Raw genomic sequence first — 17,124 nt, forward strand, 5'->3', positions numbered from 1 at the left:
GTAGAGGGTTGCAGACTATGGCTGAGGTAGCTGAAGGATTTGCTGATGTGTTGTGATGGGACGGAGTGAAAAATAATGAATAATAGTCTAGCGTCAGAGGACCAATGGATGGAGTGAAGCTATAGAGGGATTTGAAGACCATGATTGTAAAACTCTACGCTTTACATAGAGGGAGCCATGATTTAGATTGATGGGTAAGCAGGACTTAGCATGAGGCAGGATATGATCAACTTAATTCTGGACAAATTGAAATTTATGGAATGTGGAGGATGGAAGGCTGTTAAAGCTGACATAGAAATCAAGTTTAAAGGAGACAAAAGCGATGAGTCTTACCTGAGCCCATGGTTGCAATACAATGTGATGCAGCTATTTACACATATGAAGGTTACAATGATGTTAAGATTGGAAAGGTTGAAATGTACAAATCCATTTGAGCTAAATTTACTATTGCGCAACAAATGTAGAAAAATGTTATGTTGAGTACATTTTTGTGTTCTTATAAATAATTTGAAATGATCTGAAATGCTTCAGAACCTTTTGGTAATTTAGCAATTTATATTTTGTTGCAAACTGGTATTTTGTTTTACGAATTTCATAATTAATTGACAATGCTGATATGGAAAAAATTAACAAGGTGGCTTATTGAAATTAGGATGAAGAACGTGTGCGACTTGACAAAGAGCGTTTGGCAGCTCGATTGGAAGGCCATAAAGAGGGCATTGTACAGACAGAGCAGATTAGGTAAAGTATAAATTTTGCAAGCATTTCTGTACAATTAAGTTTCTGTAACAAAACTGTGAATGCATACTAAATTATGCCCAGTTGATTAAGGTAGTTTTCAGATTGGAGAAAACTTCTGTCTTAATTTTGAAAATTTTTGTCTTGATTTTGAAAATTTAGCCTTTCTGCTTTTCCATAATCCCATCATGATAAGAGAAAATATTTAGATTCCGTTCCCTCCTTGAGGGGGTTATTGTAACTGCTTCACTAATAAACTTCAAGAAAGAGAACATGCCACCAAATTATTCAAGCTAACCTACACATGACTCCAATACCACACCATGCGGTTGAATTTTAATGTCCTATAAAGCATCCAACAAACTACTCCATTGCACTGAAAATCAGTACAAATATTACCTTCTCTTAGCAACTAAAAATTGCAATATGCATGACCTTGCTAGAGAGCCCCCAAGTACCGAGGGACAAAGAAATAAAAATGTTCAGTTTCAGCTTGCAACCTGTACATAGTTTAGTTCCGTTCAGTTTAGGTTTCAGATTTGTGTTGAATTTAACCAAAACCATTGAGATTCTCGAATAACATCAATATTAATTTACCATCTAGGATCATTAATAGTGTGCTTTCTGTGCCACCTTGTGGCAGTTTTGTCTTAATGCTGCACAGACCCCGATCCTTCCATGTTTTGCTATTTTCAGCTTTGCCTTTTTATCTTTTGCTTTCTTCACCATAGCATTCTCCTGTCAATTTCTTCTGTACTGGACCTGCATATGTGTACATTTGTTTTTACATTTTTCTCCCATTCCTACTTAACCTCTGTTTCAAAAAAGTTATCAATCTACGCACCTTTGCAACCTTCCAGCTTATTCTATTTTGACTGATTTTCAGGACCTTGTTGGTTCACAATTTATGAGGTCTTTGGATTTGTAGAAACATGGAGAATGAGAGTGGGGATTTGCTGGATTTTGCTCCTTGATAACTAATGGAAATTTTAGTCAGATTGCACTAGATACAATGATAGAATGGATAGTAAATGCTATGGGGAAGTAAAAATATTAATAGGAGTTTGATTGTTGGACTAGGTGGAAGAAAATAAAGTTGAAGGATAGAGAAGTGTTAAAGATTTGCTGGGATAGATGGTTGGACAGGACTAGCACATTTTAGTGTATTTTTTCCCGTTAATACCATAGTTGCATCAAAAGCAAATCGCTTTGTTAATACAGTAGCGCTTTATTTCAGCAGAAGTGAGAGATTAAAATTTTAATAAGCCAGTACTGCATATGGCCATTCTTCTCTATCGACTGGTAGTCCAAGGGCTATTGCCTAAATGTATGGGAACCCTTTATTTCCATGATATTTTAGATGAGGGTCCATTCCTGGTCCTAGGGTAACCTACCTCCTGAAATTTCCTGAACTTACTTTCTCACCCCATCTGTGGCCATTACTGGCCACTGACCTGTTTTTGATCTGAGCACTAGCATAAGTGAAATTCTGATACCTGTCAAAGTTCAGAATGTCACATTCTCAAAGCTACAGGCCGTGGTAGCATGGTTCAGAGGAATTGTGATTAGATTCTGTTAGCCAAATGCTCCTGTTTTAAAATTGAGTAATTTCACTTCGCTGCAGAATGAAAAGGGAGGCCTATTAGACCAGGACAAAGTAAAAGGTTTCCTTACTATCATTTCTGATTCAGAGAACTTTGTGTCCTGAATATCATCCTCAGTTTTTTTTTTAATGTCTAGGACCAGTTCAAACTGTAGAACTGGACACATGGCATGTCCTTAAAATGTGAGTTTGGATTACTGGTGTCACATTCGCCTTTGAGTTAAAGGTTTTAGGTTTAACCTAAAAATCCCCAAAGATTCAGGTCGTATGTGCTCATTCCAAAAATTATTTGTTGCATCTGTCATATAGATGTGTTTCAAGTTGTTTATTATATTAAAGTGATTCCAGCAGTAAAAGTTTCATATCCTCTAATGCAATGTAACAACACAACTCTCAAATAGTCTGGATTATTGATTTGCAGGAAAAAATGTTTTGCGTGCAAAAAAAATTATTTTTTAGCTTTAATTTTTTGGGATTGCAGGTCATTGTCGGAGGCGATGTCTGTGGAAAAGATTGCTGCTATTAAAGCTAAGATTATGGCAAAAAAACGATCCACTATCAAGACAGACCTGGATGATGACATTGCAGCTTTGAAGCAAAGAAGTTTTGTAGACTCTGAAGTAGATGTAACCAGAGATATTGTCAGCAGAGAGAGAGTATGGCGAACGAGAACTACCATTCTCCAAAGTACTGGCAAAGTGAGTTCAGCTGAATGGAGCTCCCTGATTGCTTAGTATGTTCTCTTCCAATTCCTCTCCACTATTGTCCAGCTGTGTGAATCAGCTCTCACCCTGTTCCGTTCTTATCTATCTAACTGTAGCCAGATAATTACTTGCAACGGTTTCTCTTCCTGTAACATTATCTCTGGTGTGTCCAAGGACCTACCCTTGGCCCACTTCTATTTTTCAGCTATGTGCTGCCCCTCGGCGACATCATTTGAACGCAAGGCTTTAGTTTTCACATGTACACTGATGACACCCAGCTCTACCTCATCACCTCCTCTCCACTGTTGCTAAATTATTAGATGCCTACCTGGCATCCTCTGCTGGATGAGCAGACATTTCCCACAAATAAATGTTGGGAAGACTGAAACTGTTGTTTTGGGTCCCCATTCTAAACTCTGTTTCCTGGCTACTGAGTTTGTCTTGCTATCTGGCTTAACCTCAGACTGTTGCCAATCTGCTTCTTAGCTTAGTGTCACATTTTCCCTGAGGTGAGCTTCCTACCTCAAATTCATGGCATTCTTAAGGGGAGATGGTGGCTTAGTATAATGTCACTGGACTAGTAATCCAAAGACCCAGGCTAACGTGCTGGGGACATGGGTTCAAACCCCACCATGGTAGCTGGTGGAATTTAAATTCAATTAATAAGAATCTGAAATTGAAAACTAGTCTCGTAAATTAGTCTCACTTGTTGTAAAAACCCATGCCCTTTAGGGAAGAAAACCTGGGATTTTTTGACTCTAGATCCACAGCAATGTGGTTGGCTCTTAACTACACTCTGAAATGGCCTAGCAAGCCACTCAGTTAAGGGCAATTAATGATAGGCAACAAATGCCATCCCATTAAAGAATACATTTTTAAAAAAGACACCTATTTCCAACTCCATGACTTCACTCCTGTCTCAACTTGTATGTTGTTGTTGTTACCTCAACACTTGACTATTCTAATACATTCTTGGCTGGTGTCTCATATTCTGCCCTCCTTGAGATCATCCAAACTTTGTTGCCTAACTTGCAGCATGTCTCAATCTATCGCCCCTGTGGTCGCTGACCTACATTGGCTCCCTGTTAAGCAACATCGTTTTAAAATTCTCATCCTTGTTTTCAAATCCCTCCTTGGTCTTGCCCCTCCTTATCTCTGTAAGCTCCTACAGCTGCACAGTCCTCTGAGATAACTGCCAATTCTGGCCTCTAGTAGATCTCCAGTTTTAATTGCTGCTTCATTGGTGGCCGTGCATTCAGTTGCCCTAGGCCCATGCTCTGGAATACTCCCCCTACACCACTGTGCCCCTGTACCACAATTTCCTCCTCTAAGACACTCCTTAAAATCTACCTGTTTGACCAAACTTCTGGTTATCTGACCTAATATCTCCTTATGTGACTTGGTGTCATACTTTGTTTTATAATGCTCCTGCAAAACATCTTGGGACGTTCATTATGTTAAAGGCTCTAAATGAATGTAGGTTGTTGCTGTTTTATGAGGTTCCAAAGATCAACACCGAGGTTTGATTGCCAGTCTTTGCTGAGTTAGCTGATTTTAGCAATTGCAATGCTACAATTGACTTCATCATTCAGACTCATATATGAAAAATGCTAGTGAAGATATATTTGAAACTGTAGCCCAGACAGAGTTGGTGCTTTTAGACTTGGTTGGGATGAACGTGAACAAAAAGCAATTCAAAATGCATGGAAGGTACAATTATCTCCAGGATTAATACTGTCTTATGTGGTTAATTTAAGGTAAAATTCAGTTAAGTTTGATTTACTCTCATTTTGGATTTAAACTGATGCTCAGTTTGTGGTGTGTAGGTGCATTGTTAACTGTCATTAGGCATAGGTTTTCCTGTTCCACAATATTGATTGTAGGCACTTTTAGTCGTGAGAAGTAAAACAACAATTATGACATTATTATGACATCAAGAGGGTGGGGGTGGTGGTGTGGGAGAGTTGGTGGCATAGTGTCACTGGGTTAAAGCTGGTGGAATTTAAACTCGAGTAATAAATTGGAATTAAAAGCTAGTCTCAGTAGTGGTGACCATCAAACCATTGTCAATTGTCGTAAAAACCCACCTAGTTCACAAATGTTCTTTAGGGAAGGAGATCTGCTGTCCTTAAGATAAAAACAAAAAACTGTGGATGCTGGAAATCCAAAACAAAAACAGAATTACGTGGAAAAACTCAGCAGGTCTGGCAACATCAGCGAAGAAGAAAAGAGTTGACGTTTTGAGTCCTCATGACCCTTCAGCAGAACTGTGGAAGTTCTGTAGAAGGGTCATGAGGACTCGAAACGTCAACTCTTTTCTTCTCCGCCGATGTTGCCAGACCTGCTGAGTTTTTCCAAGTAATTCTGTTTTTGATCTGCTGTCCTTACCTGGTCTGGCCTACATGTGACCACAGCAATGTGGTTGACTCTTAAATTCCCTCTGAAATGGCCTAGCAAGCACTCAGTTATATCAAATGCCAAAAAATCAAAAAGGAACAAAACCGAATGGATCACCTGGCATTGATCAAGGAACTGGAAACAATGGCAGATCCTGCAAAGTCCACCTTACTAAAATCTGGGGGTTGTGCCAAAACTGGGAGGGCTGTCCTACAGACTAGACAAGCAACGGCTTGAAATAGTCATACTCATAGAATCATACCTTACAATGTCTCAGACGTCACCATTATTGGGTGTGCTCCGTACCACTGACAGGACAGATCCACCAGAGGTGGTGGCACAGTGGTATACAGTCAGGAGGGAGTTGCCCTGGGAGTCCTCTATGTTGACTCTGGACCCTGTGAAGTCTCATGGCAAGTAAATCCTGCTGATTACCACCTATTGCCCCACTAACCCCTTCAGCTAATGAATCCGTACCCCATGTTGAACATCAATTGGAAGAAGCACTGAGGATGTCAAGGGCACTAAATGCATGCTGGGTGTGAGGGACTTCAATGTCCATTACAGAGTGGCTTGCTAGCACTGCGACTGATTGAGCTGGCCAAGTCCTAAAGGACGTGGCTGCTAGATGGGGTCTGCGGCAGATAGTGAGAGAACCTACTTGACTTCATCCTTATCAATCTACCTATCGCAGATGCATCTGTACGTGACAGGCGGGAGTGACCACCGCACAGTCATTGTAGAGTCCTTGTCTTCACTTTAAGGAAACCCTCTATCATGTTGTGTGACAATACCACCTTGCCATATGGGTTAGATTTTGAATGGATCCAACAACTTGACACTGCATTCATGAGGTGCTGTTGGTCATCAGCAGCATCAGTATTGTATTCAATCACAACCTGTATCCTCATGACTTGACATATCCCCCACTCTACCATTACCATCAAGACGAGGGATCAACCCTGGTTTAATGAAGAATGCAGGAGGGCATGCCAGGAACGGCACCAGGCATACCTAAAGATGAGGTGTCAACCTGGTGAAGCTGCAACACAGGACTGTGAATGTGAAACAGCAAAGCCGAATGTGATAGAACTCAGTGACCCCACAACCACTGTAGTCCTACCACATCCAATCGTGAATGGTGGTGGGCAATTAAACAACTAACTGTAGCAGATGGCTCCACAAATATCCCATCCTTCGATGATGGGGGAGCCCAGCACATCAGTGCAAAAAACAAGTCTTGAAGCATTTGGCTGAAGTGCTAAGTAGATGATCCATCTTGGCCTCTTCCTGAGGCCCTGAGCATCACAGATGCTAGCCTCCAGCCAATTCGATTCGTTCCACATGATATCAAGAAATGGCTGAAGGCACTGGACACCACAAAGGCCTGATGACATTCTGGCAATAGTACTGAAGACCTGTGCTCCAGAACTTGTCTATTATCCAATTTGTGCACAGCAAGCTCCCATAGCACCAATGTTATAATGACCAGATAAATCTTTTTTGTGATTTTATTGAGGAATAACTATTGAAATATTGGCCAGGACACTGGGGTAACTCCTCTGGTCCATTTCAAAATAGTACCATGGGATCTTTAGCGTCCAGTTCTGAAAGTAGATGAGGTCTTGGTTTAACATCTCATCCATAGGATGGCATTTGCGATGGTATAGAGCTACCTCCCTACAGTGTCAAGAGTGTCAATCTAGATTTTTGTGCTCAAGTATCTGGATGCGGACTTGAACCCACAATATGCTGACTCAGATGGGAATGATAGTGACTAAACTATGTTTGACAATTACTTAAGTAGGAATATTTAAAGACAATTTATTCATTTTAAAATTTATTCTTTCACAGAACGTGGGCATCACTGGCTAGGCCAGCGTTTGTTGCCCACCCTTAATTGCCTTTGGAAAGGTGGTGGTGAGCTGCTGTCTTGAAATTTTAAAATGTTATTTATTATAAATATTGTAGAGAATTACGAGATGACTGATGTGGAAAATTGATTTTGCTACATCACAGGTAGGAATTCATAGCACAGACCTTGATTATATAGCTCGGAGTCAAAAATTAAATCCTCGTGACACTTGGCCAATGTGGTATACACCCAGAATGGGCAAGGAAATCACAGGAAGTCTATGAAAGTCTATTTTTAAGAAGGTTGTACGTGAGGCCTGAGAGGTAATAAATGCTATCTGGTTTATAAAAATGTAATTTGAATCCAGAATTATAGATCTCAACCCTCTGCAATGGTGAAAATGCTTAAGAATTTTACAGGATGATGTTCAATGTTCTTAGAGACTATAAAGAGGATTTGCCATAATTTAAGAAGCAGCAGGTCAACTATAAGAATGTTTTGAAGCAGTAACCATTTATTGAGTGATGGCTTTTCCTGTTGATGTAATTTGAGTTTTCAGAGGCGTTTGCTAAGCATTCATTTTGAAATTTGTAAATAAAATTATCATGTAATTGAAAATAACATTAATTATTCCAGGCAACGGAATTGAGAGCAGATATGGCAACAGGTGGCAAAAGTTTGAGGGAAAAGTTGAGCAAGCTGTGCTTGACCCATCGGAGTTTAGAAGAATGAGAAACGATCTTATTGAAGTATATAAGATCCTGAGGGGACTTGACAGGGTGGATGCTGAGAGGATGTTTCCCCTTGTGGGGCTGTCTAGAACTAGGGGACACAATTTTAAAAAGTAAGGGTCTCCCATAAAAGACTGAGTTGAAGAGAATATTTTTCTCAAGAGGATCATTAGCCTGACATTCTCTTCTCCGGAGAACAGTGGAGGCTGGGTCATTGAATATATTCAAGGCTGAATTAGATTTTTGATTGACAAGGGAGTCGAGGGTTATGGTGGGCAGTCAGGTAGAGTTAAGGCCACAATCAGACCTTATTGAATGGCGGTGCAGTCTCGAGGGGTTGAAGACCCGTCCTGCTCCTAACTCTTGTGTTCTTCTGTTTAGTTTAGAGGAGTGTCTTGACTAATTGAGTTTTTGACTTTAGATGCCTCAATTACATTCTCAGTGTAGTAATATGCACAATAATTTTGTATAATGTGAATGGTTCATACAGCTTCAAAAAATTCTTAATTGTTTTGGTTTCTTTATTATTGGTCGTGAAATCTCAACAGAGGCGTTCTTGTATGAGCTGGAAGTATCCTAGAGAAGTGCCCCTTTGCAACTACTTCCCACTGATTTTATCAAATCTATTTACAAAGAGTAATGGAACTTCATTGATTGTTATGGAAATGAATTGGAAAAGTAGGTAGGGTGACAGCTGTTTGCACATTTTAGTCTGAAGGTATTGATTTTCTCATCTTACTCAAGGCTTTATTTGCTGCTGATCGGTAAGAAAGAAATGGAGACAAAAGGTGCAGTCTTTACTAAATTAAATTTTTTTCCTATTTGATTGTACTTAGATCAAGACTATTAGAATTCGGTAAAGGCAATTAGTTATTTTAGTGAAAAGTGATGACATTTTTGTCCAGTTGTTGGTCTATTCTAAAGCATTCTGTTATACATTTTGAATGCAAAAGCTAATGCATCAGCCCTAAATTTCTTGGAAAGCTTTGTGTAATAAGACAATTTTACACTGAAACACAATTATCCCTGCATTTCCTTGATTGTTTATGCTGCCTCTGAAAAAATGTTCACAAAACCCTCTGCTACTTACTTACATAACTCCAGCCCATGAAATTTTCTTTGATCAACGTGAATGATGCACTAAGCTAGATCTACATCTAGAGAGTTAGGTGCAGTCGTGCCAACATACATCTAATATTGAAGTAACTGACATTTTTGGAATTTGATAGTGATTGTCTTGATTTTTAAAAAAAATTCTTTTTGAGACCTGCACAATTTGATCACATTTGCTGACAGTACCAGACTCAGAGAAGTAGTTGAGTCTGAGAAGATAGCTTGGGAAATGTAAAATGAGTTGAATGGAAAAGTAAGTGTGTGGAACAATAGTTCATAAAACATTACGCTAATCAGTGCAAGACTGAATGATCAAGTTAGGCAGGAATGGGGATTCAGGAAGCCAAGGAGTGAGAACCAAGTATACAATTAAAAAAAAACTTGGAACTTTCCACTCTTTTGCAGTATTCATGAGGTTCAGAATCTAACGTGTTTCTGACCACACGACCACAAAACAAAGGTTTGTGCAATTTGAGGAAAATGATCCCTCTTGCTCTTTCTCAGACTTAATTTCAAAAGGAACTCAAGCCATTTTGTGCAATCAAAGGATTATATCCCCATATTATAAAAGTGGAGCAATTGTGTGGCTTATTATAGTGCCATCTACAGGAATTGTAGTTATTAGCTTAAATGGAAGTGTGTGCTTCATTGAATTCATATTGAATTTACTGTATAATAGATAGCTCAGCTGTAATTTCTGCACTAACTTGTTTTAGTTCTCCTGCGTTGGGCTGCTTGGGTTCCATTCCCTCAATCCTCTCCTCACTTCAACAAATTTGGAAGTACTCTAAATAATATATGACAGATTTAGAAAGTTGAAAAACAAATTTTCCTGTCCCTGTGGTGGTACCATTGGAAAATATAAATAGCGGCTGCTGGCTGCTCAAATGTTTAAAGAGCTTGGAGAGGCAGCATAGAAGATACTGCAAGTGCATATTCTTGTCTTCATTCTGTTGGGAATTTATACTTTCTTTGTCCTGTTGCTTTCCTGATATTTTCCAGATGTTACTGCTAGCTTCACTGAGTAATTAAACAGTAAACCACCACTTGAATTATGGGCTGCTCAGTCCATAATTAAAAATAATTTTAAAAATGGGGGTAAATGCTTTCCCATTTTTGTTCCAACTATTTTTCCAAAACTTTCTTGCTCACTATGATTTTTTGGGAGCTGGAATTCAGGGCAAGGAAGAGGAGAATAAATAGCATGCTGTTGTCATCGCTGTTGTCATCTCAGTGCATTGAAAATGAACTATCTGTTTCGCATCATAATCAAAAAACCTGGAAATATCTCTGTAGTGCACTTCTGTGGTAAGCTTGAAATGAGCATAGCTGATTGCTTGCAAGTGTTGTTGAGTTTGCAGATAGTGTAATATCCTTGTCATTGCTTCCTGTGGGATGATGGTGGGGATTTAGTACTTTACTTTGCCTGGGTTAGGTTTTCCTGCTAATCTTTTCCAGCAACAAACATAACAAGTTTACACATCTCATTATTATTCAAGTTCCCTTGTTCATGCAATTTGGTTTTCATGATAACTCCTTTTTCATAGAATCATAGAGCACAGAAAGAGCCTATTCAGCCTGTGCTGTGCTGGTTCTTAGAGCTATCCAATTAGTCCCACTCCTCTGCACTTTCTCCATAACCTTCTAAATTAATTTCTTTTCAAGTATTTATCCAATTTTCTTTTGAAGCTTGCTGTTGAATGTGCTTTCACTACCCTTTCAGACAATGCATTCCAAAACATTGTAAATTGGTTTAATTGCATAATTTTGCATAATTCTTTTCTTGTTGCTCCTGGTTCTTTTGCCAATTAACTTAAATCTAAGCCCTCAGATTACTGGAACTAGATTAGACAGGATAAATAAAGAGAAACTGTTAAATAATTTAAAACTTCTATCAGACCTCTCCTTAACCTTCTCCGCTCCAATGTGAACAACTCTAGTTTCTCTATGTCTCCGTGTAACTGAGGTTTTTCCTCCCTGGTTCCATTCTAGTAAACCTGCAAGCCTTGGCATCCATCCTTCAGTGTGATGTTGGGAGCTTTACTGGCATTTTTGTTATCCACTGATTTAAGGAGGGTTGTTGTGGAATATTAAGATATTTCATTATTGTACAGATCTTCTCTTCATGTCTGCAGGACCATGGGAGATCTGTTGAAAGGGAGGAAGATTTCTTACTTCCCCAATTGAGTGCAGTTTGGTGGAGCTGGTTGGCGAGTAGCCTACTCTTTGGTTTCTTCAGGCAGATGCCAAGCAAGTTTGGGTTTGAAGTGCCCTTTGGTGTTGCATAGCACCACCCTGTGACTGAAACTGGGTACTACTACATAATTTGTTTTAATAGAGATTTATCGCAGTGGCTCTCCTTTCTCAAGATCAAAATGCTACTGCAAAATAACAACTTCCCTGTTGTGGTTCAGATGGAAAGTTAATGATGTTGTGGAACAAAAAGCAATAGGCTCAAAATCTCAGGTTAGGAAAATGATACTTAAGTTTGTTTTTGGTGAAGTATACTACAGTATAACTGAAGTAAACATTTCTTTAGAGTATTTTTGTGGGTGATTGGATGTTTTAACATGGCACATTAATATCCCTCATATGTTATTTCTCTCTGTCTAACCCACAGTATCAAGCCCTTTTTGTGAAATCCGTTCATATATATACTTGTGGGTTTTTTTGCATTTGCCCTGCCTGGCTACTCGAAGTCCCTGATGGGATCATTTTAAGCTTATATCTGAGGTTTCTACTTGGTTTGATGGTTCTCCAGTTTGGTTGACTTTTTTTAATATAATAGTCTAATACCAGCAAAAATTCATCTCACTTTAATTGTCATCACAGTTCCATGGTTTTGAAGCTGAAAGCTGTAATGTTAATTTTATACGTGTGTGTGTGTGAGAGATATATAGTTTCTTGCTTACAGAAGCAAATGCTGAATACAAAATGTTTGTATTTTAGCAGGTTAGAGGATTTGTTTATAAGAATAAATATTACACCATATATCACAATGTTGGTTACTGATTTTATATTGGCTAGCTTGGTAGTATTTGAGCGGGACCTACCTTTTGGCTTAGCAGCAATTAGGATGACTATCTGGTAGCTGTGAGGTGGGCATTGGGAGTTTTCAGCAGCATGGGAGGAAGGCTCTGAAGTTTGGTAGCATTGTGAGAGTCTTGGGTTTCAGAAGTACAGCAGAGAGGTGAATTTGGGTTTTGACAGAATTGGGATAGTAGTCCTAGGCTTTGGCAGCACTGCGGTGGGAAATGTAACATCTGTCTGTGTGTAGGGATGGACCCTGGTGGCTTTGGGAACATCAGCATTTGGAAATGCCAGAGAATTGGCGACATCAAGTTGGATTCAGGAAGTAGTTCATTATCATGAAATATTTTTCCTCAAAGCTGACCTTCTCTGACCTACTGCAGCTGGTTAAAATGTAGCTGGAAAGCAAACAAATTGCAAATGCTGGAAATTTAAATCAAAACAGATGCACAGCAAGGCTTCAGCAACGAAAACGAGAAAAGATGAGTGAACATTCCAGGTGCAACCTAAAATTAGCAATGGTAGTTAATAAGGCCTTGTCTCTAGAGGAGTAGAATTGAAAGCAGGAAAGTTTTATGTTAAACTTGTATTGAACCTTGGTCAAACTATGGTTGAAGTACAGTATGAACTTCTGATGGCTGTATTATTTTTAAAAATGTATATAGAGGCATTGGAGAGGATGAAAAACCGAACTAAAAGGATGACACTAGACTTCAGAAGTTCAATCTAACTGGAAAGGATGAACAGACCGGAGTGTTTTTCAGAAAAGACTGAGGGGAGACCTGACAGAGGTCTTTTAAGATAATGAAGGGGATTGAATGAGTACAAGGGGAGAGGTTACTGTGGTGTTATGTCGCTGTAGTTGCAATCCAGAGGCCTAGGCTAATACTCTGGGGATAAAAACAGAAAATGCTGGAAAAACTCAGCAGGCTTGGCAACATCTGTGGAGAGAGAAAAACAGAGTTAACGTTTTGAGTCCAATATGACTCTTCTTTGGAACTGGTTCTGTTTCTGTTTCCACAGATGCTGCTAGGCTGAGTTTTTCTAGCACTTTCTGTTTTTATTTCAGATCTCCAACATCTGCAGTATTTTGCTTTTGTTTTAATACCCTGGGGCTTCAAACCCCACAATGGCAGCTGCTGGAATTTAAATTCACTTAATTGCCAATTGAGGAATTGAATGCCAGTCTTGGTAATGGTGACCATAAGAACCCACCTGGGGGAAATCAAAAACTAGTGATAGAGATAAGATGGTCGATAATAAATCCAATAGAGAAGTTGGGACAAGACATAGCCAAGGCAAATAGCATAAAGGCTTTTAATGGGAAGCTGGATAAGCACACGAGGGAGAAAGGAGTGTAGGATATTTGCGGTTAGGCAAAGAGGGGTGAGTGGAGGCTCAAGTGGAGCATAAATGCCTGTCTAACTCAGTTGGACCGAATGACCTTCTTCTGTGCTGTAGAATCAATGTAACCTTTTTGCTAGGACAAAGCATGAAAAGTGATCTCTTTAATGGAGGTGAACAAAAGGGAAAGGAAAGATGAAAGGAAATAACGGATTGAAAAGCTGGTAAATGACACACAAAGATCACCTTGGCAAGAAAATTAAAAGACCAAAAATAATGAAAATGCCCAAGGCAGTGGAAAGACAAGGGAAGGAAAAGGGGAAAAGAAAAAAACCCAACTTTAATAAGGATGAAAAAGAAACGGTGCTCGAAATGTAGGGCAGGTTCACACAGCAACATAATTCAAAATTAATTTGGAAATATTACAAAGGAAAACTCATGTGTTCTTTGTCATTCCAGTGTAGCCTATCTCTGAAACTTTACCACGGAACTTTTGTTCCTTTTCAATTGAAATGGATAAACAAATCAAGAGTGAATAGCAAACCATAAAGCAGCACCTTTGCTCTGAGCAATTGTTCCTGCAAATAGTTTTGAAATCTAACTGTTTTCTGTGAATAATTAATAAACCAGATTTTACCTTTTCTCTGATTTCCTTTTACCTGGTGCGGTTTTTAGAATTCTTTGTGCAGTTAGCTTTGAAATCGTTTGGACAAACACACAAATGGATACAGAGCTTGGATGACATGCTTGCTATTGGGTGGTGAGACAATTGTACAGATGTGTGCTGGGGTAACTTGTACACCACTTGCTCAGACTGTGTAATCTGAAAATTACTGGCACAAATTAGCTGTTAACTTTTCGTGTGTAGAACCAGTCAGAGCAAGAATGTAGTGGCAGGAGGCGATAATGTCAGCGGAAGAAAAACAGTACTGTGGAGCATAGCACTGCACTGTTTTAGTTACATAGTTCAGCATTATACCACCTTTGTTGTTTGCTGCTCTGTGGTAATTAGACTGTAGTGTATCAAAGCTAGGAAACCTGAAGCTGGAAAGCTGAAATAAAAACAGAAAATCTTGGAAATACGCAGCATGCCAGGCAATATCTGTGGAGATAAGAAAACGTCAATGTTTCAGGTTGATGACCTTTTATCACTTCTCCACAGATGCTGCCTGACCTGACTGTTTCCAGCATTTTCTGTTTTTAATACTAGATCTCGATCATTTTCAGTTGCACTGTTAACTATTTTGAGGCCAATCATGGAGTGTGCTAGTCATATTCTGCCCTCTTATGTGAGACATTTGATTCTTTGCATTAAATTTAATCTGCTATTGTTTTGGCCATTTTATAAAAAAAATTAAACAATTTTTGTTTTTTCTGAGTTGACGCCTCAGCGTCTACTACTCCACTTTTCAGTTTTTGATGATGTCAGAATTTCACCCATTTGTATTCAATTTTCATTACAAATTGTTAATGCAAATTAGAAACAGGAGTGATCCCAACACCCATTCCTTAAGAATCCTTCCCATACTTGCACCTCAAACAAAAACAGAATTACCTGGAAAAACTCAGCAGGCCTGGCAGCATCGGTGGAGAAGAAAAGAGTTGACGTTTCGAGTCTTCATCAATCTGATGTTTTCTACACTTTATCCAATTTCATATTTATTGCCAAATTTTACCTTGAATCCCTTAAATTAGCTAAATTCCTTTTTGAAGTTTAGATTTGCTATTGTTTTGTTGCATTGGTTACAACTAATTGTTATGATCTGGTTTTCATTTCCTGAAAGGATGGTGGAAGCAGATTCAGTAATAAATACATAAGAAATAGGAGCTGAAATAGGACATTCAGCCCTTTGAGTCTGCTACGCCATTCAATAAAATATTGGCTATCATCTATCCACAGGTACGCCTTCCTTCCTGCACTATCTCCATATCCCTTGATTCCCTTAGTACCCAAAAATCTGTTGATTTCTGACTTGATACATTGCATGAATGGGTATCCACAACTCATGGTGGTAGAAAATTCCGCAGATTTGCAGCTCTTTAAACGACGTTTTCTTTATCTCAGTCCTAAATGTCTGCTTCCTTATTTTGAGACTGTGACCCCTTCCTAGTTCTAGATTCCCTAGCTCGGGGAAACATCTTCCTAGCATCTATCTTGTCATACCAGTTCAGAATTTTATAAGTTTCAATGAGCCTCTCGTTCTCCTGATCTCCCCCTCATTCTTCTGAATGTGAAGGTATATAATGTCCTACTACCCCCAAGTCTGACCATAACAAGTTTTTTTGTGAATTTAGAAGGATGAAGGAATTTTCTCAATGTCTGTGTTTAACCATTAATGCACTGATTGCAGAAAAGCAAGTCTGGCAGGCTTTCTTGAGGTTTAAAACAAACGAGTTAGCTTATTTTGAGTTAAACACCCACCCAGGTAAAGATAGCAGAATATATAAAAGGGAAACCTGCGTTTCTCGAACTTTAGTGACCCACATTCACAGGAACACAAGCAAGCATACAAAATTTACAAGTTATTTTGTAGGTAGTTACTTTCTGAGCTAAATTGAGGTTCAATGCTGAAAGATAAAAGAAATTGCGAGTTCACTGTTTGAGCCCTTGGCTGCGTCACTATGGCTGCAGCAGAGGTTAAGTTCTTTTAAATTCCACGATTTAAGTTGAGGCCTATGTAACTACAATTGCTGGAGGCAATTTCTTTTTAATCTTTCTAATCCATAATTTAATCCATCATTTCCAAAAATCAGTCAGTTTTGCATCGGAGGTTCCTTTTGATGGAAAATTTACTATCTCCGTGCTGAATTTTTAAAACTGTAAGATAGGGTCTTAAAGGGCCTTAACTTGGGGAGAGGAGAGAAGGAAGTTCCTTACAGCTTCATTTTCCAGCCTACTCACTTCTGTCTTCAGCTTGTGTTAGTGATTTCAAAATGGTCACTTCAGTCACATGCCCCTCCCCCCCACCCCAAAATAACTATTTCAGAAGGGGCTTTGTTTATCTGATGTCTGAACCGACAGTTGCTTTTGTTTCATAGTCGGGCGATTAGATTATTTAATGTCCCAGCTGTTAATCCCTTGAATGAGTCATTATCCAACTTGATGAGATGGAAAGACCTATCTCCATGGAAACATAGTTCTGGCAGACTTTCTGTCCCTGCTGGAGAGGTAATCTTCTAGAAATGCAAATGTTTTGTCCAGTACATTTCAGTAAATACCTTCAGAGTGGATCTTGATATCCTCATGTGTGAAATTCCAGAGAAGGATATTGTGGCATGTCTGAATTTTATTCCACATTGGAACTTTTCAGAAACTGGTCTCTGGCAGTATCCGACATCAGGTGACTTATGGCAGCCATCCTTAGTTGGTGTCCTTTCTTGCCTTTGAAAAAAATCAATTTTAAACAATTCAATATATGTTTGGTCAGCTGGTGAAATCATGGATTAATATTCTCATGCACAAGTCACATCGTGACATTAGGCCCAGTTCCCTCAATGTCTCCTCAAAGGACAATCCTCTCATCACAAAAATCAGTCTAGTGAACCTTCATTGCACTCTTTCTAAGGCAAGTATATCCTTCTTTAGGCAAGTATTACAGGTATGGCCCT

General features: G+C 39.0%; 1 protein-coding gene across 1 annotated transcript in view; it reads left to right on the forward strand.

The window, feature by feature from the left end:
- The window catches only part of cdc73 (cell division cycle 73, Paf1/RNA polymerase II complex component, homolog (S. cerevisiae)), a 384,146-nt gene that overhangs the window by 37,573 nt on the left and 329,449 nt on the right, over positions 1-17,124 (forward strand). Inside the window, exons 6-7 of the mRNA XM_041207677.1 lie at positions 653-741; positions 2,823-3,039. Coding sequence (XP_041063611.1) covers positions 653-741; positions 2,823-3,039 — 306 coding nt within the window. The remainder of the gene's footprint in view (positions 1-652; positions 742-2,822; positions 3,040-17,124) is intronic.

The sequence above is a fragment of the Carcharodon carcharias genome, chromosome 16 (genome assembly GCF_017639515.1).
Source record: "Carcharodon carcharias isolate sCarCar2 chromosome 16, sCarCar2.pri, whole genome shotgun sequence".
Lineage (NCBI taxonomy): Eukaryota > Metazoa > Chordata > Chondrichthyes > Lamniformes > Lamnidae > Carcharodon > Carcharodon carcharias.